Source organism: Schistocerca nitens, chromosome 4 (genome assembly GCF_023898315.1).
Source record: "Schistocerca nitens isolate TAMUIC-IGC-003100 chromosome 4, iqSchNite1.1, whole genome shotgun sequence".
NCBI lineage: Eukaryota > Metazoa > Arthropoda > Insecta > Orthoptera > Acrididae > Schistocerca > Schistocerca nitens.
The window spans coordinates 396004207-396030678 of NC_064617.1; the positions used below are offsets into that span (position 1 = coordinate 396004207).

Here is a 26472-nt window from a genome sequence, read left to right on the forward strand (position 1 = left end):
GATGGTACTGAATTAGCTAATGTTCACTGAGGGACTAGAAACAAGCAGTGTGTTAAAAATCTTTCAAGTGATTTTATTCTGCACTTGTAATGGATTCACGTTCTTTAGCGTCGGGGTTGAAGCTCCAGTGATGCCACCCAGATAAGAGTTTCCGTGGTTTCCAATAAGCCATTGATCTAAATGGCAAAATGGTTCTTTGTGATGATCCCTCTCCTATGCTTGTCAGATCCAGACTTGTGCTTACGTGTCAATCTCGTCATGGTGATGGTGGTGGTTTGCCGTAGTGTTCTCCGACCTGTTGCTAAGTAGCACCCGTTCGAGTATCACTATGCTTAACATTTCACTTGGCCCCCCTTCATAAGACACTATTTAGAGAATTTAACCCAGGGTGTTGGTGGATAGCCTGCCGATTTACCAACTGTATATCACAATATCTTTTATACACGTAACAGCAACGACCAAAAATTCGAACAATTTGTTGAGAAGTTGCAACCAATCGCTTCCATATAGAATGTGCCAAATGATCCACATACGTTAAAATTTAGCGATATTATTGGGTTACTTACACATGAATCGCGGACGCAGTGAGACACTTCAAAAAGTCTGTTACTCCATTAGTGTGGGAAATAAATCACTGATTGTAGGAGACATGCTTTAGCAAATAGCGTAGAAGCATTCTACCTGAGCGCTAACAGGCACCATTTTCTCCCATGGTTGAATTTGGCTGTCGGAAGACGCTATATGTAGTTACGCCACCATCATATCATGTATGCAAATATCAGATTCGTATGCAAGATGAACCATCTACAACTGCACCTGTTTTATATCGCAAACGGTTCAAAAGATGGAAACAGTGTCTTCAGCAAATGGTTGTAGGCAGAAGGCACGGATGTTTGTTGAATGGGTAAATAGTCTTAACTCCTGCATCAACTGAGATACTGTAGCAAGTGCGGTAAATGGAACGATATACTTTTTTGTAGTCGCTGTCAAAAACTCTTCAAAACAAGAGTATAGTGATATACCACTCGGTAATGTTTTAGTTGAAGCTTTCCTCACGAATATCCGAAAATAAGCTAAATTTGATAGGCAAGACAGCCGGAATTCACTTCTGTTGTGGAAACGTCACCAAGTTGGGCTCTCGTGCCGGGCTCTACCGTTTTATGAGCCTTTCGTTCGCATGTTTCCGCAAAAACTGTTCATTTAAATATGAATATGCAGTAGGAACAAGAGAAAATACGTTGAAAAAATATAGTAATTCCACTAAAAGAAAAATGCTTGCTCTACTATCTCGGTTGATATAAAAATGTAGTGGATTAACCATGCAACAAAATTAGGTGTCTCTCTGCGTACTATCATCTCCCAAAAAACTTTCTTCGACATCTTGAACTGTTCGCGGAATAAAAGGGTGTATGTTTTAGGCAACTCATTCACATATAAGCAGGATGATATATAATATACCGGATGATTTTGCCTAATGGGGTCAAACTGCTGGAAACTATCCCTGAGAATATAAGGAGAAAAAAAAATCATATGTGCCGGAAATGCATTCCGAGGGAGGTTCACCACTTGAAGATATATTTGGAAGATCGTCGATACTATAGTTTTCCGTGATTTTAAAGCACGTGACAAGACGTCAGGAAAGTGGAATTGTTCTATCTGTACTACTGTTCTGGTGGTGTGGTGGAAGCGATCTGTGAGCACCGGTTCGGCCTCAGTGTGTGGTATGAGGCCAGTCAACCTTCCGCATCGCCTTAACAGTCAGGGCACATCTGCGCTTCATGGGGGTGAACTTGCCACCGCTGCTGGAATGCGTGCCATAATGGTAAGAAGTGTAATTTCGCTACTACATGATGGTGCCCACACACTGAGACTGGCCGGTGCTGATGGTTCGCTCTCGTCTCCAAATATGATAAGAAAGTTGAAGTTTTCACGAGGAAGGAACTGCTCCATCGCACTAGTGTGCGATATCTAAGTCGGCTTACGTGAGCATTTGTACAAATGATGCGGGTTATGGGACGCAGTGTAATGAAATACGTGGTTTGGTTCACCGTTCTCACGCCAGGTTCTTTGTTGGTGAGTGTCATGTTGCGCTTCGTAGGAGCATGAGGAGAACGAAAACAACTACTCTCAGGTTCATGCTGTGTTCCTTGAATTTAGGACAGTTCCGCACTGTCGTTTAGTGAAGAATGTAAGAACGCACCGAGAACCATACTGGATTTGTGATTGGATTCAGGACTTTGTTTCAAATAGAACTCAATACGTCGCTCTTAACGGAACAAATTCAAAGTTCGTAAAGATCGGTGTATCCTGAGGCCACTATACGGCCATAACTCTTGCAACATAGGTATAAAAAAGCTGTTGGCGGTTCAGAGACTGTTAGTTAAACCTGAATGTAAATAAATATAACTTATTGTGCATAAATAGCCGAAGAAATACTGTTCGGGTAGATTACACTATCGGCAGCAAATCACTGTAAACACTAACTACCGTAAAATACCCAGTAATAGTCATCTACAGGTACCTAAAGTGGAATGATCCATAAAATATGAGTTTCTCCTGTCGTATTAAATGTCCCAACAACTTATGGGACTACAGCCGGGTGACATTTTCGACAACGGTCCGTATTTCGAAAGGTGAACGCCCCGTTATATTACTGACACAAACGCCTTGAAAATGGCGGGTTGTTCACCTGTCGAAATATCACAGGTTGTCGAAGACTCCCGTAAATTGTTAGAACATAGTAGAACAATTAAATGTCATGCTGAGATTCATGGGAAGAATACGAAGGGAATGTAATTCATACACGAAAGAAGCTAGTTAAATAAGAAAACACTTGTTCGACTGATTCTTGATTATCGATCTTCAGACTAGGTCCCGTACAGATAGGACTGATATACAAAGTGATCAAAAAGTTTCCGTTTGAGAGTGTTGCTGCAACGTATATGCAACGTAGCGCGACTCCGATGCGGGTATTTAAACATCGACATGTAGGTTGTGTATTCTGCTTTTGTGCCTGCGGTAAATGCGGAAACGTGAACTGTGGCGCCGGTATTACCAGAAGCGTCCAAACGGCGGGACCAACATGCTGTTATTCTTTTCTTGTCCGCCGAAGGAAAAACACCGGTAGACATCCATCGGAGAGTGAAGAAAGTGTATGGGGCAGCATGTTTGTCGAAAACCACCATTGTAGAATGGTGCACCAAGTTCGGTGTGACAAGGGGTGAACCTTTGCCCTCTTCACGGATGACACTGCTGTCTGCTCCAGTCACCCGATCCCCAGCTAAATGGTGTTGAACATCCAGAGGCACTTGGGCGAGATTACACAACCATGTAACTTCTGGAAAATTATAATTAATCGGACCAAGTACAGTGCCAAATGTTCACACCCTCTAAACCGTCAAACCTCAGTAGTCTGTAGGGACCTCTCCTGGTGTGACACGATCAGATACTTGGGTCTGAAATTCGATAAGAAGTTGTTGTGGAAAGGACACATATCTGACGCCTGTAATCGGGGTTCGAATAGCCTTTGTCAGCTATGCCCATTGCTCACCTGCAATGGACTGACCACCCAAGTTAAGTTATGGAAGATTGTGGTATCTCCAACTTTACGACTGTGAGATCTGGAGTGTGGCTGCAGATGCTCACATAAGAAAGCTGGAAATAATCAAAACAAGGCAGTTAGGATAACAACTGATGCTCTCTGGTTCGTCCTGAATACGCTTAAACACAGACACAAATATGCCCTCCATCTCATCGGTCATTGAACAGAAAACCCAATCATGCTACACAAACTCAGAAAATTCACTTCATTAACCCATCACAGCCTTAGGCACTGACCCATTCCGGGTCAGCTACAAATACCTGAAAAACACTAATCACCCACCACGTCAGGGTTTAAGCCGCGGAAAATCAATCCTCCCCCCCCCCCTCTCTCTCTCTCTCTCTCTCTCTCTCTCTCTCTCTCTCACACACACACACACACACAATCCCGCAAAACTCAGAGGGCATTAAGGTAGAGCCCATCGGTTCTTCAAAATTACATGGACAAGAGTCCAGACGTGATACGCAGTCTGTCGGTCTGCATGTTGCTGTTACATTATAACGCACGTCCCCATACCGCTAATACAGTAACGCAGAAATTAGACCAGCTCAACTGGGAGACAATCGACCACCCGCCCTAGAGTCCTGATACTACCTGCTGCGACTGTCACGCCTTCGGTACCTTAAAAATGCCTGGAAGGGCTGAAGATTCCTGTCGGGCGAATTAGTGCAGCAGGAAGTTAATCGACTGTTTCACGCTGCAGGACGCGTTGTTTTACGAAACGGTTGTCTTCAACCTGTTGCATCGGTGGGATGATTTCCTCAAAGCTCACGGCGATTTTGCATGATTGGCATACCGTTTCTACGGGCTTCTAATGGAAACGTTTTGTTCGCCCCCTTGTAGGAGAGATAGAGAAGATCTAGCGAAGGGAGGCGCATTACGTCACGGGATCGTTTAGTTTGCCTGAGAGCGTTACGGAGATGATCGGCAAACTCCAGTGACAGACTCTGCAGGAGAGGCGTGTGTATCACGGACAGATTTCTATTGATATTCGGAGAGCGTGCGCTCTGGAAAGAATCTTAAAATATACATGTGAGTCAAAAAGAGCGTAACAACTTTGTAATGATACAGAAATTTATTGAGATAACTTACAGAATCGGTAGATGTCATTTTGTAGAAAACAACCTCAAGTTTGATTCACGTAGTGCATCAGTATCCCATTCGACCACCAGTCGCGCCAGCGTAGTGCACAGTTAATATGGCTACTTTCACTGGTGCGGACAGTGTTGGCGGTGTGTTTTGGTTACATGACATGAACTGTGCAACAACTGTTCGGCATACATTTTGCGCCGAATACGCTAAAGAACGTCTAAGGAACCCTGGAACACATTCGCGACAGCCCCAAAGTGTGTTTCGTGCGTTTAACAGACTGAAAGTCCAAGGCCCCTCTTCTTCATAGAGAAAACTTATCACTGGTATTGTGTATCTGGATAAACTTTTTAATTCCACGGATCGAGAAAGATGACCGGGATGGGATGGTTTACTACCAGCAAGACGGTGCACCACCTCATTTCCACACGGAAGTTAGAGGTTTCCTCTATGATCGCTTCCGAGCTTGGTGGATTGGCCGTGAAGGGACAATCGCGGGGCCACCTCGCTCCCTAGACTAGACATTACTGGATTTCTATCTCTGATGTTTCATTATAGAGAGTGTATATGATCCTCCCCTGGCGAACACCGAGCGAGGTGGCGTAGTGGTTAGCACCCTGGACTTTCATTCGGGAGGACGACGGTTCAAACACACGTCCGGACATCGTTAGTTAGATTTTCCGCGATTTCCCCAAATCGCTTCAGGTAAGCGCCGGGATGGTTCCTTTGAAAGGGCATGACCGACTTCCTTCCCCATCCTTCCCTAACCCGATGAGACCGATGACCTCGCTGTTAGGTCCCCTTCCCGAAATCAACCAACCAGTCCACCCTACCAAACAATTTAGCCGACACGAAAAGTCGAATCTACGCTCCCGTTGCACAAGTTACGTCTGATTTGCTGCAAGGAGTACTCGTATATGAAGAAAATGATTACCGGTGAAATGTTTGCCGCATCGCAAATGGTAGTCGTATCGAACCAAAATGACACTTGAAACTCTTACGTGAAACTTGAAGTTGTTTGCTACGAAATGACACATGTACCGATTTCATGTGTTATCTGAATAAATTTCGATATCATTCTAAAGTTGTAGAGTCCTTTTTGACTCACCCTGTGCTATTTTCTTCCCCGACACGTCTCGCGAAATGACCACAACTAGACAATCAGATAGATTTTTCTGAAGTTTACCGACAGTCATTCGTCCCTCCCGCCACCGCCGAACGGAACAGAGAAAAGTGGGTAGGGTGCGGAGAAATATCATGGTACCAGAAGTAGGCCCCTCCACACTCCGCGGAGTATGAATGTTGGTATACATGCAACGTGGAATGGCGGTACGGTGGCTAGAGCGTGCGGAGTCGCGGACTGCATTGAGAGCGAAGGAGCGTGGTGCGTGGAATGCGCCTGAGGAAGTCGAGGCAGCTGCGGCTGGCGGGGCGGGGCGCGGCCGCTGTGGGCTGCAGGTTGCCGTCCCACGCGGCCCTGCCGGCCGGCCGGCCTCTGAATATTTTGTGCCGGCCGCGGCCCACGCGCCACAATACTACAGTTAGTGCCACTCCGGGATTCCTGCCCGCAATTACACCGCTCTCCCAGTCTGTCCGTCGTGTTTACCTCTGTACGACTGCAGATCACCTTCGTCACAAGCTCCTGGTGACAGGAACGCTGAGCAGCGGTTCTTCTCCGAGCCTTCTCGTTAACACTCCGTTAGTCACAGCTCTCGCCCATCAGTATTGGTCACATAGCATCTCTGAAATGTTAGAAGCCGGGTAACTTACAGTTCACAAGACTTTGTGCAAACGTGACGTCATTCTGATGTAACACGCATTTATCGAACTACTATCGACTTTCGTTAACATTCGATGCTGGGTGGTTGGGAAACAGTGGATTGCGTAATTCCGTATCGTAACTCGTCTATTATGAAAGTATACGGTTTCGAGGCTGAGATATACTGAAGATTTATACAAACGCGTCATTATGGGTACGATTTGTTGCAATTAAACGCGTATTGCCGGTTGAAGCCTTCATGGGATCTGAGTTGCAGTACAGAAGTCAAACTTTCGCCGGCTCTTCGTGGTGTTGTGGTTATGTGTTAAATGACGGTGGGCTGGGTAGCTTTATGGGGAGGTTCGCGCCCTGCGGTAAATGAATTCTTATTCTTTTTTTTTTTTCACCTTCACGTTCCTAAAATGTTTTGGAACAACCGTATTAAATTAATAGAAATGTGTTCTGTAATATTCCACGTTATGACAAATTAAGCATCCAACGCGTAAAACAAACTACCACTCAGAACAAGAAACATACCAAAGACTAACACATTTGCAAAAGAATTAAAAGGTAACTTAGTCTCAGCCATGTATGAATTACTTAGGAAACGGACACAAACAGGCTCGACCGCAGCAATATTTATTTTAGTGATAACCGGTATTGGTAAGTTTTTGACCCTCCTCAGACCGTCGTACTGAAATATGAACATAGAACAGATTTATAGGGATGTCTGATAATAGTAGTAACATACAAAATATTAAAAGAAGAAATCATACCTACAATGGTAGGCGTTGGCGGTGAACACCCGCTCCATTCCCCGCCACCAAGTCTCATCATGGGTATAATTACTTCTTGTAATATTTGTTACTACTATTATCAGACATTCTATAAATCCATTATTTGTTCATATTTCAGTATGACGGTCTGTGGATGGTCAAAAACTGACCAAAACCGTTTACCATCAAAATAAGTATTTCTGCGGTCGAGCCTGTTTGTGTCCATTTTTAAAGTAATTTTTGCCAGACCGCTGTGCTCCACGAGAAATGATCTCAAAGTTACATCTATAAAATATGGTACAAAATTTACGAGCTAGTTCTTTTAGGACACTTCTTTAACCTCCAGTATGAAGTTTTTCGTAATTTTGTTACAACAAATTTTACCAGTACGAAAACGTTTTCGAAAGATAATCGATGTCTCTCTCTCTCTCTCTCTCTCTCTCTCTCTCTCTCTCTCTCTCTCTCTCACACACACACACACACACACACACACACACACACACACACACACACACACACACACACATTGCTTGTAAATCAGTAAATCGTCCACTTTCGCTGTTGAAGGCTTTAATTTCTCTCGTCCCCACTACCGAGTCCACATGAATGCATAACTTTACGTATTTATAAACCGGGTAACTTGGAGGTGAATGTTATTGTTTTGGAAATTTGGGAAGGACACGCACGCACGCACGCGCGCGCGCGCACCCGAGGTAGGACTCCAACCTCCGATGGGAGGAGGCTCGTGGACCGTGACAAGGCGCCTGAGACCAATCGGCTACCCCTCACGGCATTGTTTTGAACTTATCTTCACCTCGCGTGATGTGAATCGAACGATCATGAAAGTTAATAGGCAGTTCTTTTAGTCTTCGATACAGCTTATAAGGTCACGTTTGCACGAAGTGTTAGGAATTGTAGGTTACCCATAGAATCAGATTTAGGCCAAGATGCTTGGGTTCCGGAGAAGTACAGGAATGTGAGGACAGTATTGATCGTAAGATTTATCTTAAATCTACATTCATAGCATTTATATAGATTTACTGAAAGCTTTTGATGATGTTGTCTGGACCAAACTCCTCAAAACCCTGAAGGTAACAGGAATAAAATACGGGCTCAAATAGCTGCAGATATGAAGAGTCGAAAGACATGAAACGGAAGCAGTTACTGACAAGGGAGTGAGACAGTGTTCTAGCCTATCGCCGATATTATTTTAACTGTACACTGAACACGCAGTAAGGAAAACAAGGGTAAATTTGTTCAGGGAGGAGAAATCTGAACTTTCAAGGTTGTCAAGGAGACGACAAAGGACTTGGGACAGCAGTTGAATGGAATATATAGCGTCTTGAAAAGAGGTTATACATCAACGTAAAAACAATAAAGCAAGAGTAATGGAATGTAATCGAATTAAGTAAATAAATAACAAACCAAAAGGAAGTGAGTAGTTTCGCTATTTGGATAGAAAAGTAACTGATGTTGGCTGAAGTAGAGAGGATATAAAAGTGTAGACAGGTGATAGGAAAACATTTCTGAAAAAGAAAATCAAATTAAGCTGCAACTTTTACAGTTTTACCGAGGTAATCCTGCGCCCCTGAGAAGATTTGTCAAAACTACGCCACCCCACACCCCCACCTCCTGTAAAATTACGTTTCTGCAATTTCCTCTACACAGATTTTTATAATTTTGTATGTACCCTTATTAAAGATGAATCATTATTCCAAAAATTATTGAAATTGATGAAATGTACTGTACATAACAATTTAAAAATATCATTGCAGTGAACAAATAGAAAACATGTAAACGTTCCTAGAAAGTCGATAACCTGTTCTTTGTGGCAGTACCTAACATTTAGATTCAAACCTCTATCATCAGGTAGATTTACTTGAATTATGCCAGTGGTATGTGTAAAACTTTGGGATAATGTGCGGCTCTGTTTACTAGCAGAAAGTTTGTGGAAAAATAGCCATATGAGTGGTCACAGAAAAATGAACTTATGACATCATAGTATAAGTTGAACAGTGGGGCAAAACGACTGCATCCCAGCGTTATGCCCATACTTTACATAGTCCATGCCCATACTTTACTTTCCAAAAGCAATACTGATCATCATCTGTCAGTTATGAAGAATGGAAAAAAGTCCAACATCACGTTGGAAATGTGTTGCGTTTGGTGAATCTATCATTAAAACTACTATTTTACTAGTTGTACTAACGTTTCCATGCAGGATGCGTAGACAGTGAAGGTGTAATGCACTCCAATCCACCAGCAACTGGACAATATCAAGAAATTTAAGAGAACTATTGACAGTCACCGAGTCAGTATCAGAGAGGTAGTTCATAATGTTGTCGCATCAGGTCATACTAAGCAGTTTTTATTTTATTTTAGTCATTTATTGTTGCACGTTTTTACCTTGAAAAACAAGGCATTTCGAAATGATCGAATTTTAATCAAAAGCAATTCCAAATGAGCAATTTTAAGGAGTTGCTGAAGCTTACAGTGTCCAGACAAATTTTAACTGATGTCAAGAGATGGATATTTGACGTTGATACTGAACCCCAATCATTGAAACAGAATTTTTTTTCTTCCCAAAACCCAAGACTGCAAACAGTTTTTCAAGTTCAGTTGAACGTGAGGTTGATTTCAATAGCATGTGCACCAACAGATTGTGTATTCAAAAAGAAATACAAAGTTGAAATTTTGTACAGTGAGCACAAAGCAATACAGTGAGAACTCTCAGCTTTATGCTGAAACAATTTATGTTTTTTAGTGTATGGCAGTGTACGTCTTCCTTAACTGGCTGCCATCTTTGTGATACCTCACGTCAGTATTCACCAGACATTAGTCCCCTTATAGCTTCTAAAGCTAAAATAAAGCTTAACTTTCCGCTCATGATTAATAAACCATGAACAATTCTTGGCTCAACACTACATCAGAAAATCTAGAGTCAATATTTGTGTGAGGCACCTACTAATATAACTTCATAATATTCGTGGGTTTGAGATGAACCATGAAAAGATGACATTTCGTCATCATTGGCGAAAGATAGAACTACTGAAGAAGCAAGATACTATATTACGAATTAAGTTTTGCGAGAGTTTCAAACATTGGTAAAAACTCCAGTAGGTGATTGGTAGGCATTAGCAAATCAGAAAGCTATTGCCTATGCCACTTTAATATGTGTGATGGGGAGTACTTTGAAGGGGGTAATGTAAATATTTTCAATTAAAAGTTTTTTGAGAAAAACAAAACTGATACAGTTTTTTTTATCTGGCAGTAACATGTTAACTTTTAGCATACGGATGACAAGCCTGCTGGACTTCCATCATTTCTGGATGGACATAATTAATCAAGCTGTGTTCCAGGTTCCATTGAAACACCCAATACTCATATCTTGGAGTTTGTCCCGACCATCCTTTTTAGATGAAAATCACATATCGGGTTTCTGTACTTCAGAGAAATGTTAGCAGATTTAACACTAAGTGAAGAAGTTTTTCATTCAGACTTTGTTTCACTGTTGTTCAATAGATGCATTTTAAACATTGTGTATAATTGGTAGGAATTGTAAAATCATTAAAATCATTCAGTCTTATGATGGCAGTGTTTCATCTAACGTATGATATATGTTTTGAACAATATGGACTAGTTCCATAATGAGCAGATTACAATCACGAACTGTCAAATCTTTTCTATTTTCTCCAGTTTCTCCTAATCGTTTAAAAATGCTTATCAAAGAGATAAGTATGGATATGGTCCTAGAATACTCTTTAGTGTACGCATTATGTTTAATATTCCACAGTATCGAGGCATAAGCTACTGGCAATTCATTTAAAAATGCATTTTTGCAAATTGAAGTACACGTAAAATGACCATTTTTGCTTTATCCACATTTTTATTACAGTATACGTTTATTGTTTGTTGCAGTATTCCAACATACGAATTGGACCTGTTGTAAAGAAAGATGTAATGAAAGCGTCGACCATGCTGGAACATGAGAGCCAGTGAGTATACATGACTACAGAAATATGAATCCTTTATCTTCACTCTTCATTGTATTTGCTTAAAAGCAGAATGACAATGTAATGCAAGAGCAATCTAATTCTATTTAGGTATGCTACAATTTTGGCTTTTGATGTGAAAGTCGAGCGAGATGCCCAAGAGCTAGCAGATACCTTAGGCGTGAAAATATTTCAAGCTGATATTATATATCACCTCTTTGACAAGTTCATGGCATATCGAGAAGAACTACGACAAAGGAAGAGAGAGGAATTTAAGCATATTGCAGTGTTTCCTTGCAAGTTGAAGGTGTTACCTCAGGTAATGTTATTTAGTGCTTTATGCAAATGTTTTTGATGCATACATATCTTAGTAAGTGTTTGTACTAGAACTAAAATTTGAAAATTGTCATGTTTTTAATGCGGAACAGCAGCGCAATTCTAGTTTTGAAACTGCAAAGAAGAAAGTGATTATAAGTAGAGTCAAGTCTTTATCTTGAATAAAATAATTTTGGGTAGTAGGCTGTGTCATTATAAAATACTAAAGCAAGTAAAGTGCTGACATTTCTACTGAATTTGTAGCAGCCCTCTTTAGGGCAGGAACCTGCTGGATACTAGCGAATGTGTTCCTCTATATACTGTTGATTTCAGTTATATGATGGCTACCAACTTAACATATTTGGGATGTCATTGGACAGTTTTAAGAGAAGTTGCTGAAGAGGGGGATGGCTGTACTGTAGGCTATTGTCTCTGCTGCATTGGTAGGTGATTGGAAGGCAACTCCAGTAGGTGATTGGTAGGCAGTAGCAAATCAGAAAGCTATTACGTATGCCACTTTAATATGTGAAAGATAAGTTATCAATTACAAAAAAATTCATTTGATTTTAGCAATAGCAGTCAATATTAAAGGATTGCAGGAATTGCCTTAGTTTAATAACATTGAACCACAGCTAAATTGACTGCAGTTCCCCTTTGCAAAATGCGTTCCGAAGCATTCAGTATATTTCCATAACACACTAAGATTAAAATAAAACAGTTATGACCATTGTGTTAATAATTCTGTCACAGTTGTGTTTGAAAAAGTTAGTTACTACTTTGAGACAAGCAGAATATTTGCAGCCAGACTCTGATAATCACCGTATTCAGAATTAAGTATTGAGCAGGCTCTGCCCAGTAGTTGAAGAGCCTCACATAAGATTTAGTAGCGAAATGTTGTACGCGAGGAGTATGAATCCCTGCTGCATCCTACAACATTTTCTCCGAGAGTATCTACACATCTGAACATCAAAGTCTAGAGTCTGTCTAATGCCAATTGTATTGTTTGCAATTTTCATTTTGCCCTGTTTTCCTGTGCTGAAAGATATTCGCACTTCACAAGACTGTTAGTTTGTAAAACAGTTCCCATATATTCTTGAGCAATGTTTAGTTCACTAATATGTGAAAATCCTGTTCCTGTTAGGTCATATAAGTTTTCTTCTTCAGGCTAGCACTCTGCCTTGGATTGGTTCTTCCATTCACTTTAATTAAGACTACTGAAGCATCGTTATCTCCTCTTTCTCTGCTTCCAGCTATCCTGCCCCTGTTTGTACAGACAAAATTTTGACAAAAAGAAGTGCTTTATTATAAATTCCCTCACACTGAGATGCCTTCACTCTGCAAAGCTGAAGATGTGAAAGCACCAGCAGAACAACAGAAGTGTGCGGTACCCTTCAAAGGATAGGGGAATTGTAGGCACATGCCAACTCCTAGTTTCCTGCACTATACTTCCATTAAGGGTGATGATGATTCAGAGCCTTTTGTGGCCATCCAGATTTAGGATTTTCATGGTTTTGCTTAAAGCAAATACTTGAATGGTTCCATGGAATGGACACAGTCAATATCTATCTCCAATCAAAACTTGTGTGCCATCTTTTATAGCCTTGCTATTGGCTCGATGTTAAACTGTACTCTTCGTTACCTCTTCCTGCAAATTTGAGGTATTTTAGATGATCCAGTGGAAGTGTATTTTAATTTGGTTTATAATCCTTACCCTGCCTCTGGTGCTTTTGATACATCTAAAAAAAATTTCATGCTTCTGAACTTCTAAGTTACAAAATGTTTCTGAAAAATACATAAGCAGGGTTCCAGACATTAGACTTCAATTAGGATTGGGTTCATGTACTCTCCTAGTGTCTTGTTCTCTCCAAGAAATGTTCAACTTCTGGATTATTAAGAAATCCTGTGCAATAACAATGCACTTTTATGAGCATTTTAGCAAAAAATGGTATGCACTGTGTTTCATTGCAGTTACGCTCTACCCTCTCTGCACAATCATTAACATAACATTCCACATTTTATGTTACTTGCAAAATTTTAGAATCTTGTGATATTTTGTGGCAGAACATGGATAAGCCTATGTACTGCATTAAGGAAAGCAGTGGATCTTTAATAGAACTCTGTGACACTCTCCGATTCACAGCACCCAAGGAAAATTTAAATCTGTTCCCATCTATTGACACTAGTTGAAAACCTACTGCTTTGTGTTTGCCAGATATGTAGTGAACAGTTGGGAGGTTGTTCCCTGATTATATAGTTCTCCTGCTTAATCAACAATGTATTATTGTCCACACAATTGAATACTTCTGTTAAATCAAAGAATATAGAATAATGGGAAAAAATTGCATCAGAAAAAATTAATTAAAGTAAAGTAATGAAATTTGTCTAGGTAACACATCTTAGTGATTAAATGGGGAATGCAGTCATGCGAAGGTGCATGCGTTGTGTTCTACAGGTGCCAGACTCAGTTTGTGGGATGGAGTTCCATGGCCTATTACACTTGACCGATCAATGCTGGGACGGTTAATGCTGTTTGTGGATGATGCTGTAGTAGTTGTCCGATGATGTCTCATATGTGTTTGATTGGAGATAGATGTGGCGATTGAGCAGGCAAAGCAACATGTAGACACACTGTAGAGCATATTGGGCTACAACAGTGGTATGTGGGCAAGTGTTAGCCTGTTGGAAAACACGCCTTGGACTACTGTTCGTGAATGGCAGCACAACAGATTCAGTCACCAGATTGATGTACAAATCTGCAGTCAGGTGCATGAGATAAACAAAACAGTGCTCCTTGCTGTCATACAAAATTGCACCTCAGACCATAACTCCAGGTGAAGATCCAGTGTGTCTAGCACGTGGGCAGTTCAGTTGCAGGCCCTCAATTGGCCTCTTTCTAACCAATGCAGGGCCACTGCTAGCACCAAGGCAGAACCAGCTTCCATCATAAAACGCAACCTCCACCCTGCCGTCCAATGAAGGCACCTCTCAAGTGACAAATGGCAGTGGTTTTGGATCAGTGGAATGCACACTACAAGGCATCTGGCTCAGAGCTGTCCTTGAAATAATTGATTTGTGACAGTTGACTGTGTCACTGTGGTGCCAACTGCTGCTCAAATTACTGCTGAAGTTGCAATACAATATGCCAAAGCCATACACTGAACAAGACGCTCTCCACAGTACCAACTGGCTGTCCGGAGCCTGGTCTTCTTGTGACTGTACTTTCTCGTCACCACCACCAGCAATCGTGCCCACTGGTTACATTCCAGCCAGGTTCTATTGCAATATCGCAGAAGGAACATCCATTTTCTCATAGCTCAATTAATGGTGTTAATGTTGCCTTAAAGGCATTCTTGACTAAAATCATCTCACCACGCCCAATATCAAAAGTAACTAAAACTTAAGATCATCTGTATTTAAAGGAAACCTGATTTGTATCCTCATAGTGATGCTAACAGCACCACTGTTGTGTGACTGGCACGGAATTTGAATGGATGTCATCCTTTAGAGCTAGAAACATGCCTACAATTTATGTTGCACAATTCCTCCTTGGTGTCACGATTTTTTTTTGGTCAGTGTATACACCACCATTGATTAATCAGTTTGTTCTGCAATTCCTTCATACACAAAAGAATAAATTGCATTTTATGTTTGTAATCTCTTCCTAAACTCAAACTGCAAATCTGATATCAAATTGTGTGTACTGGGTTGTAATAAGATATAAATATAATTAGTACTAATGTGTAATACTAATATTATACATCACATTCTCAGATATCTTGGAAAGTACTGATAACAAGGGATTTGGCTCATGATTGTTAACATTATCCTTGTCTCCCTTTCTGTAAAGTGGTTTCACTTCAGAGTATTTAAATTTATTTGTTTCACTTGAAAGACACTTTACTCAGTGATGGAATACAGCATTAAGTATGCTTCATTGGCCTTCATAAGTGTACTCGATATTTCACCACGTGCATATAATTCCTTACTCCTCAATGAATTAGATTCAGTTTCTTCCTTGCTTGGATTTAAAAATTCTGAACAATTTGATGCAGCTTGCCAACTGTTGTCAGGAAGTGTTTATTTAATATTTTGTTCATCTGTGTTGGATCACTACCAGCTTCGTTCTGCCTAAGAAGTGCTGTAACATGTTTAGCACCCACTTTCTCTTCTAGTACTTCATGCAGAACAAACTACATGGTTTTAATTTTTTTTCTGATAGCTACCGTTATTTACAGTATTGTTTGTAGCAAAATTTTTGACTGGGCTGTCACTGTCCTTCATACTTACATACTGTTTTGGTTTCTTACTGCATGATATTAGAATGTCATTAGTTATTCAGATTGATTGCCTATTAGTACTGCTGCTCTGCTTTCAATTTTTTTAATGGAAAAGAACTGTCAGTGAAAGAGATAACGGTGCATAGAAACATATTTGTTGTTTCGACAGCTCATAATGTAAATATTGTCAGAGTACGCCCATCAAAATTGGTTTTGAATTTCTGCATTGGAAGGGCACCCATAGCTCTAAATCTGTCTTTACTACTTTGTGATATTTCTATGAATAATTTCCTTTGTATGTTAACATTTTCTAATTATGATCCAACAGTCTGTCCATCAGCTACTGAAAAATCTATGAGTATTTTAAATATGTTTGTACTACTGTTTTCATATGGTCTAGTTGGAAATGCCACTGACTCTCTTGTTGCAATTACATTAAAATCGTCACATAAGATAAATTTCATGCCTTTCTTACAAACTGAATATAAACTATTTCTTCCCGTAAAATCAGCAGTATCAGAAATGAGGTTATGAAACAATGACGTAGTTATCTAGATGTTAGTAACTGTAGATACATATTTTGTATTCTTTTTTGGTTACTCTAGTACTTTTTTGGTTACTCTAGTAGTACTACTGATAGGCTTTTCTTTCCTGGCACATGTAATCAGTGTATATGCAAGAAGATATAAGTCCAATTTGTGGAACATCTGTGCTAAGTTTCCTGTTCCTCGAGAATACTTCTGATTATATCTTGATATAATGTAGGTCTTGAATTTATTGTTTCATCTCTACAAATTATGTTGAACTTTTGTTTTTAATTTTTACAGTATATATTCAACTCTCGCGATCCTATTGTGATGGGTGTGATGGTTGAAGCAGGAATTGTCAAAGAAGGAACTCCTATATGTGTACCAAGTAAAGATGTGAGTAGCATACTATGTACTTAACATCTGAAATTGTAGACATGAATAACGTATAGTGTGATGAAAGTTGAAATTTTTATGTTTCTGTTGATATATATCGCTTTTATGAACTGATCTAGAGAGAATTTTTCATACTTGTGGTAATTTTATGAACAATGACCAGATTTTATGACAGAAAAGGTAAGTGTGTTATTTCCACCTAGACCTTAAAACTTCACTCAAAAATAATGTTGTTTCAGTTTTTATGTTCCCTTAGGGATGAGTATTTAAGTGACACCTTTTGTTAAAGAATGCAAACCTTTATATCTCAGGTAATGTTTCTCTGTATTGAAAATATCACAAACATGTCTTTTAGTCGTCTGGATTAGGTTAATATACACAGCCCGGCAAAAAGTAAAAGCACCAAGATGATGTTGTTGGACATCAATGTAGCTTCATAGACATACACACCATTGGCGTGTCTGTAAATGATGAGAGCTAAAATTCTCTGTGAGCACTAGAAGACATGCCAGAGTGCAGTAGTGTTGTTACCAGGCCAGGCATTTAGTGATCACTATGAAGAACACAGAGTCGTGACATACTAGTGTGAGGGGACAGCTTCAGCAACAGACAGAGTTTGAAAGAGATCTCATTGTGGCTCTTCATTGGGCTGCCTGGTCAAATAGTGCAATATTCACATTTGTGGGTCATTCAGATATGACAGTGGCTTGATGTTGGACTGCAGGTGAATATGAGGACAGAGATATCCATTGCCAAGGTTCCAGTCAACCATGTCTGACCACCACAATGAAGGATCACTATATTGTTCACCAAGCACATCTGTATCTTTCATCCGAAACAAGTAATGGACGCTCTGCAAAATTCTGTTTTGTCCTTCATCATTGGTCGGAGACTGGCAGGAACTGGAGTAGGGAATTAGTATCCCATTATTATCCCAGATGACCATTGTCAGCAGGTAAGGTGGCGACCCGGGGAGAGGTTCAGTTCTTCCAAATTTTGGAGTGGCACAGCAGTGGTAATGTGGTTTGGAGAGCGTCAGATGCGACTTTTGATCATAGCTGATAGTGACTGAGAGAATTCTGGTGGCAGAATGATACATCATCAACATACTATGTCCTCAAGTGTTACATCCTGTGCTGCCATTTTTCAACAGGACAGTGCGCACACACACACACACACACACACACACACACACGGTTATAATAGAGGGAAACATTCCACATAGGAAAAATATATCTAAAAACAAAGATGATGTGACTTACCAAATGAAAGTGCTGGCAGGTCGACAGACACACAAACAAACACAAACAAAAACATACACACAAAATTCAAGCTTTCGCAACAAACTGTTGCCTCATCAGGAAAGAGGGAAGGAGAGGGAAAGACGAAAGGATGTGGGTTTTAAGGGAGAGGGTAAGGAGTCATTCCAATCCCGGGAGCGGAAAGACTTACCTTAGGGGGGAAAAAAAGGACGGGTATACACTCACGCGCGCACACACACACATATCCATCCACACATATACAGACACAAGCAGCCCTTGGCCAGCGAGATCCCTATATCTGTCCCTGATAGAACATGTGATGTCTTTGACGTTAACTGTATCCCAGTGCTGGTATTGAGCATATGAAGGACCAGTTAAAACAGTTGTGCACAAGCTTTCTTCAGAAGAGGATGTAAGGAATTAATGACATACTTACCATCTCTATCAGTGGATGCATCCAACCCAGAGGGGATGCCAAATCGTATAGACAGTGTGGCTCATATGACAAGTTATTTGTCAATTTGACTTGATTCTGCGATTGCTGTCAATATTGCATTCCTTGCCAACCTGTGAGGCTCCATTTTGTTTGCCACTCCTCTGCTGTATACTTCATGTTTCTTCGCAGGCAGTGTAAATTGAGAACTTAAAATATGAGAGAACTACATAAAAAACTAAAGAGAAATTGAAAAGAATTTAGTAGGGTATCTCTTACTAATGATAGTCACAAGAATTGAGTGCTGATGAAATGTTTTTCATCCATACTGGGTTGTAAATCAATGTTTCTGTATCAGGTGACTTCTTATTATCCAACACAAACTGATAAATAAGTAAATGTCTACATTGGCATGAGTAATTGTTGTCAGATTTAATTACTGATTGTTAACAAACACGTCAGATAAGTAAAATTGGAAGTGTTGTTGCCTTTTTTAAATCCTATGCATGCTTCAAAAATGGTGGAGAATCTGTTCAAGATATTGATATTACTGTAAGACTTAACAAATAAGAAATCTCATTCTGACTTATGAACCAGTAATTATTTTTGAAGGAGTGACGTATACAGTAGATGAATACAGATACTGTCTAGAGAAAATTAGTCTCAACTACGTGCATTATTGTGTGAAGTAATGTGGAGTGATGTAACAAATGTAGGGTGTACATAAAGTCCGGGAACACATTCAATTATTTATTGCACAAGAACCAAACATTATATAGATATCATACATATGTCATTTTGAAGAGAAACTCTGAAAGTTATTTTTTCCACGTATGCCGTCACAGCATAGTTTGGTAATTTGCTAATAGCGCTAGTCGCAAACATGGCGAGTTCAGGTACAGAGCGAGCTTTCTGTGTGTTGGAGTTCCCCGATCACGAGATTTCACTTTTTTCTGTGGGGACACATTAAAGATCTGGTGTATGTACCACGTAATGTAGCAGAGCTCCAGGAGAGAATACGGGAAGTGACTGCCACATTCGACGATGCCATACTGGGACAGGTATTGACGTCTGCCGGGTCACTCATGGTTTGCATATCGAATGTTTGTAAAAAACACTTTCAGGGTTTGTCTTCAAAATGCAGTAGGTATGACATCTGTACAATGTTTATTTCTTGTGCAATAAATAATTGAAAGTGATCCCAGACTTTATGTACAACCTGTAGTTTCAAATATGTATACACATTTATTTATATCTTTTCACTGTATTGGATTTGGAACATACAGTAAGTTGTTGTTGAGACATGAATATGTTACAATGTTGAAGATAAAAATCACTAGATGGAGGAAGTGCTTGAAATATTACTTCCATAATTACTCACTCTTTCTATCAGCAACCAATAATTGTTTCTTAATAGATTAACAATAGTAAAAATCCTAGAATATAGCAAATGATGATGTGGTACAGTGCTATCAATATACTCAACAGGTCATATTTAATGAACTCTGTCATCTATTGTGTTGATTTGATTTTAGTGAAGGGTCTCACAAACTTTCACACTACAGTAAAGTGTAATATCAGGTTGTTTACATCTTCATCTCTTGCAGTTTGTTAGCATGCAATATATGAAGATAACAAATGTGTTGAAACTTCCTGACAGATTAAAACTGTGTCCATACCAGGACTTAATTCTAAAATCTCATCTATCATGGGCAGTGCTGTTATCAACTGAACTACGCAGGCACAACTCATAACCTGCCATTACAGCTTCAGTGCTGCCTTTATTACTTTTGGATTTGTACCCTTTATGGAACACAGATTTATGCTTCCAGACATTTCCAAAACAGCACACACATACTACTGCACAGTTTTATGCAGGAGGTAAACATTTGGATAATAGATATACAGCTTCCTGTCCAGACAATTTATTGCAAAGGGACAAACTAGGGAAGAAATTCAGGTAAAGCTTCATTGTAAACAAGGAGGATAAAAACAATAACACAAATATAGAAGGGACCTTAGACACTACAAAATGATAATGGGTGACTTTGATGTGGAAGTAGGTCAGAAACAAGGTAATTCTTCTTCAGCAGGAAAATTTTGATTCACTACCAGAATAGACGGAGTCAATTAAATTTCCTGAGAACTTCAAAATGTTTCTCTTCCAGAAGAAAAGTAATAAGAAATTACTCGATAAATACAAATGGAACAAAAAATAGAGTGAGAGTATTGTATAAGACAATAAAGAAGTTGTATGGGATGTATTCATCATCATCACAGTCACCACCACCACCAGGTCACAGCTCCAGTTTTTTGATTGCCGGTAATGAGCCTCTTCCAATACAGCTCTCCTCATGGATGCTTTCCAAAGGAGGCCACTTCTTGACTATGTTGATCCTTCTACACCTTGGCTGTACGAAAGGTTTTCAAACTTCAAGGAACTTTCTGAGGTATCCTGATATCTTCTGTCTGTTTCACATGATCACACCATTTTAATATAGGTTGGGGGAGTTTCCCCAGTACATAATGTTTTACACCTGCATCTGTTCTGCTCATTTATTCGCCTGCATCTGTTCTGCTCAGTTACTCCTCACCTTATCCTTTTTCCTTTACTTCAGTATGAATCTAAAAAAGCTTCATTTCAGCGATTTGAATTTCTCTCTCTCTCTCTCTCTCTCTCCCCCCCCCCTCTCTCTCTCTCCCTCTCCCCCCCCCACCCCCTCCACCTCCCTCTCTCCTGTCCTCTCCTTCCCCCTATCCCTCTCTGCAGGTACACAGGTCTGACATCTGGTTCTCCCAAAGGAGGTACCTTATCTAGTTGTAAAACTGGGAAGCTTAATGAGTACTGTTAGAACTTCTCTTCAAGTTAAGTTTTTACAGTCTATCACACTGCCCAAATATAGGAAATGTTACTCATTCTCCAGGGGTCTTCCATTCAACTGTAACTTTGGCTGTTCTCACCATCTGCTTATGTTCGTGGTCACTATCTTTGGTTCACTTTCTTTGACACCAGACTCATCAAAAATATTGTTGCATATATTCAGTTTTTCTTGGACTTTATTTGTCTCTCCCCAGCTCATATCATCATCATCATCATCATCATCATCATCATCATCATCAGTGAACACAGTTTCTTTCAGTGCAGGTCAATACTGCTCCTTCATCATTTTCATATCATCTTCCATCACAGTTATGAAGGGCAGTGGAGACAAGGCATATTTTGTCTTGAACCAAGCACTTCCTCATTTCGTACTCGAACACAACTGACACATCTTCCGTAGAGCGTCTTTACTTTCTCAGTTAGTGGCTTGGGTCCACTTCTTCTCTCTAGACCTTCCCAGATGTGGGATTTTGATACATGGCTTTTTCTGTGTCTAGGAAGACTTGGGTGATGCTTTTATCCTTTTCCACATTTTCTTGTGCACTGTTGTTATTGCAGAGATCACTTAAATTGCACTGTTGTTTTTCATAAACACACATTGTTCTTCTTCTGGGATGTAATTCACAAAATTCAATTTGAATTTCAAGTAAACGTAGACACAATAGCCAAGCAGAAGCTTATGATTGAAAAGAATGAGCAAATAGTGTTAGACACAGATCAAGGCCGAATTACAGATACGAAAGAAAACCTCTAATATCTTGAGAATTTGTGTGGTAACATCTGTAGTAAAGTCAATGATGATACCTTAATCCTAGACGAATTGGAAGCTTCTATCTCCCAAATCCCAGTAGTACTCCTCTCAGAAGACGAACAAGTTGGAAAAAAAGAAAAAGAAAGAAAGAAAAAACTGCTCCCAATAGGTATGACCTCTCAGTTGATATTTTAGGACTGAGTGATGAGAACTCTGCAAAGCATTTAGCTAAAACATTCTCAAGTTGTTTTCACAGTGGAAAATTACCAAGAGATTGGAATAAAGCCAAAATTATGCTAATACACAAGAAAGGTAGTACCAAAGACATAGGGAACTATCACTCTATCAGCTTTCTATCAATGCCAAATGAAGTTTCTGCTAGTATTTTGAGTACCAGATTGAGCACCACACTTGTCATGTCACAACCCCCTGAGCAAGCTGGGTTCCACAGGGGTTTGGTGCAGTTGATCATATCTTTGCTCTATGGGAAACAAGTAATAGAATAAATGTGCACCATCTGCCTCTTTGCCTTGCCGTAATATATTTTGAGAAGGCATTTGGTTTGATAAGTCACCCACCTGCGTTCGAGGATCTGAGAGAACGAGGAATAGAACAGAGATACAGTATTATAATATGGACAAAAGTCCACTGTGTTTGTGAGTGTTGTTGAAGAACCCAGTGAATTTCCCACTGAAACGTGTGTAAAACAAGGTGACTCTATATACCCAAAATTACGTTCACCAGTCCTAGAAAAAGTAGTGTCTAAATTTAATTGGAAAAGAAAGGAAATCCAAGTTCTGAGAAAGAGATTAAAGAACCTGAGATTTGCTGCTGATATTGTTCTATTAGCAAATAATTTAGAAGATATTTAAATATTGGTTAGTGAACTTGCATTAGTCTTCTGTGAAGTTGGTCTAAAATTGAACTATGCTAAAATGAAGATCGTGATGAATGACTGGACATAGGAGGGAAATACATTTGTTGGAAGTATTCAGCTGCAAAGGATCACAGAGTATCTTTCTAGATCAGCTTTTAAATCTCAAAGGAGACCTAAAACCAGAAATATTTTGACATATTAAATTAGGCTGAGAATATTATGAAAGATACTCTTCAGTTTCGAAGTCTGAGATATTGGCAAAGCTGAAGAAAATAATTTTTGTCCAGTGTATACTGCCAGTAATAACTTATGGCTGTGAGGCATAGACAGTAAATGAATTCATTGTTAGAAAACTAATTATAACCCAAAGAGGAATGGAAATGTTGATGTTGGGCTACACAAAGAAAGACAGAAAGAAAGCAGTTGGTACCAGATTGGCAACAAAGGCCAGTGATATAATGGCAAGAGTGAATACCATGAAATGGCAGTTGGAAGGTTGTGTCGTTCGAAGAAAAGATGGCAGGTGTCAAAACAAGTACTGGATTGGAGCCAAATTTAGCAAAAAAGTTGAAAAGTAAGACCACCAGATGCTTGAGAAAGTTGGTCATTCCACTCTAAATTTGCTCCAGACATATACTTCAGGATAATTCTTAGTTGTGGCTAATCACAAAACTATATGGATTATTTCTACCCATTTAGTTACATTACTTTTTGTATCTGGACAAAGCAGAGAGCATCTTTTGGAAAGTTGTCTGCTAATGTTTTTCAGTAGTAATCATCTTCCAAAGCATGTTTCCTTATATATTTAAAACACATTAGTTTTGATCTGCAGTAGCCTATCTGTGGACACAGCTACCAACAATTGGTTGTAGGTAACTCTGCTTAACAGATACCATTTGTAACCAATAATTTTCAGTTTGTTGGTTATGCACATCACTAGTATTCAACAGTTTTGTATTTTCTTAACCACAGTTATTGTATAATGTTTTTGTTTTTTAACTATGTTATTTGAAGAAACATTCCTGTGAAAAAAGATTTTCTATTTCACAAAAGCTGTCCAAAATGTGTAGCTAAAACTTTTGTAAGCAGGCTAACTGGAGGGGCTAACAATCGCTCTTTACAATTAACAAAATGTTCTGGGCTATTATGGCATGGTTGAATGGATCTCAGCTTAAAATTTGACATTTTGTCCCCATCTGTGGAGATCATTTTCAAGGGAGATCGTAGCTCTGTTGAAATTCCGATTCACAATTCACACCCAGGTTCGCTACAGACTACAGAAAAATTCCGCTTCCATGAGGTCCCACACAGTGGCATGACATCGTGTTTTGAATCTGTGAACATAATTGGCCATTGTCAACTGCCGTCGTGAAATAGGAAGGAGGAGTGTGTGAAATTGAATGAAATTTGGATTCCGGTGCTGAAGAAGATGTGTACCATGGGATGATAGAAACAGTGGATGATGGCAGTTGACAAGGGCCAATTGCACTCATGTATTCAAAACATGTGGCATCTAAAGCTACCATCCCCCTTGAAATGTCCTCCGCAGACAAGGATGAAATGTCGGGTTTAAGGTGAAATACATTAGACTACGCCATAACAGCCTGGAACATTTTATTAATTTTGACATTTCCAGCTGCAAACGTTTACATTTTACAATCACTCTTTAACATCCAGCCTAGGTATCTGTTGTTGTCTGACAAACAGCCCACTTCATACTGTGTTCAGTGTGTTAGTTGCTTCCAGGACATGTTTTAACCATATCTATAATTTCTCAAATAGTAATAGCAAATCAGAGAATGGGCTGAAATGATTGGGGGCTGAAGCTAAACGGGAAATTAAGTTGAAAATTTATGCATAATTGTGTTCTTTTGTCAAAAAAGGCTGTGATTCAAGTGATGTTTCTAAAGCATAAGTCATTTGTCCACAAGAAATAGCGAATTCATCATAAATGTATAAGAATAAAGACTTATGAAACTTCCTGGCAGATTAAAACTGTGTGCCGGACTGAGATTCGAACTCATTCTGGAATAAAGACTTAATTGAATGAGACAAAAAGGTGCTCTTTTTGTTTACAGCTTCAGGTATTAGCTATGTGGTCTGTTTTCTTTCCACAATTTCTTCAGTGTAATTCTGAGAAAGCCCGTAGATTGCTACCTGTGGACCATTTTTACAAAGCACTCGTTGTTTTGGTTTTCAGTTAAATTTCAGAGAAACTGGGCCATGTTAGATGCCTAACTGAAGAACTAGGGAAAAATTATGTATGGTACGCATCGGTGTAATGTTTGTAAGCATGACAGAAATCTCTTCTTAAATTTAAATAGGGCCAGAATTAAAATTATTTTCTTAAGCGACTGAAGTTTTCCCCTCTAGGAAACAGGTTCCAATCTGACAAATCTCCCAATTTATGCAGGAGGCTCCCAATTCTCTGGCCTCTAGTTTATTCCGTCGTTTCTCCAGAGTTTTAGCTAATTGAAGCCTAAGACATCTATGTTGAAAACCTGCCATTTCAGCTTTTTGCTCCCACAGTGGTCAGAAAGTCTTTACCCATTAGCTATTTTTAAGCAGTATAATATATATAGCGAAGTTTACAGAAACCAGGAAATCACACACAACCTGTACACTGATTGTAATTTTTCCTCTTTCCCCTGCATTTTGTGGAATGTATACTCGTATTGAACAATGTTGTGCTCTATTTGGACTTGTTTGTTTGTTGTGATTGTGCTTGGGCAGGTGAAGTAATTTATTATTCAGCGTTTTTGTAAACAATTTCTATCTTTAGAGTGGATGGTTGTAAGTGTTATTTTACCTGACTCCCTGAAAGACTTTGTATTTGGGTAAGCAGTTATTTCACAAGTATCTTACTCATTGTAAAAGAAAAAAAAAACACCCCTCTTTTCTCAAAGCAAATATTCAGTACATTCAGTACAGTTTCTGTGCATTGTGAATATTATGAGGAAATCGAAAAAAAAAAACTCCCCAACCTAATACTGATTACCTGTGTGGTACACTACATATAAGGTGTATGGCATCATTGTTCTCAGTATTTTAGTTTCTTCATTTTTATTTTTATAGCCATTTTATAGCTTTGTGAAGTCATATGGAAAGACACACATTGGCTACCTTGGAATTATACTGAAAACGAGCAGCAGTTTTTTAACATTTGTACCTCCTGATTTTTAAAATTGTATCTCCTGATTTTTATTTTTTGAAAGTTGGCAGGTATTAGTTTCAAATTCATAACATCATATGTTGACTATTGAATTCATTGAAATACTTTTTCATTGATTATCAAAGCATCAGTTATTAGAATATGGTGTGATTATAATTAAAATGCTCGTACTCACTGAGGTCGAGTGTGGACTGTGATTATCATATGGCAGTGAAACTTGGTAGATATACTAATGGGTTAATGCAGAATTAATTTGCATTGGGAAAAAAATTGGTTTCAGTTTTGGCCACCAGGTCTAAATCTAATGGTGTGGATTATTTGAAGTATGCTATGACATCCACACCATCGTTTTACAAGCCATAAC

General features: G+C 39.4%; 1 protein-coding gene across 2 annotated transcripts in view; it reads left to right on the top strand.

The window, feature by feature from the left end:
* The window catches only part of LOC126253437 (eukaryotic translation initiation factor 5B), a 432003-nt gene that overhangs the window by 308172 nt on the left and 97359 nt on the right, over positions 1 to 26472 (top strand). For both annotated transcript variants that reach the window (XM_049954783.1, XM_049954781.1), the window contains exons 17-19: positions 11144 to 11220; positions 11329 to 11536; positions 16637 to 16732. In XM_049954783.1, coding sequence (XP_049810740.1) covers positions 11144 to 11220; positions 11329 to 11536; positions 16637 to 16732 — 381 coding nt within the window. The remainder of the gene's footprint in view (positions 1 to 11143; positions 11221 to 11328; positions 11537 to 16636; positions 16733 to 26472) is intronic.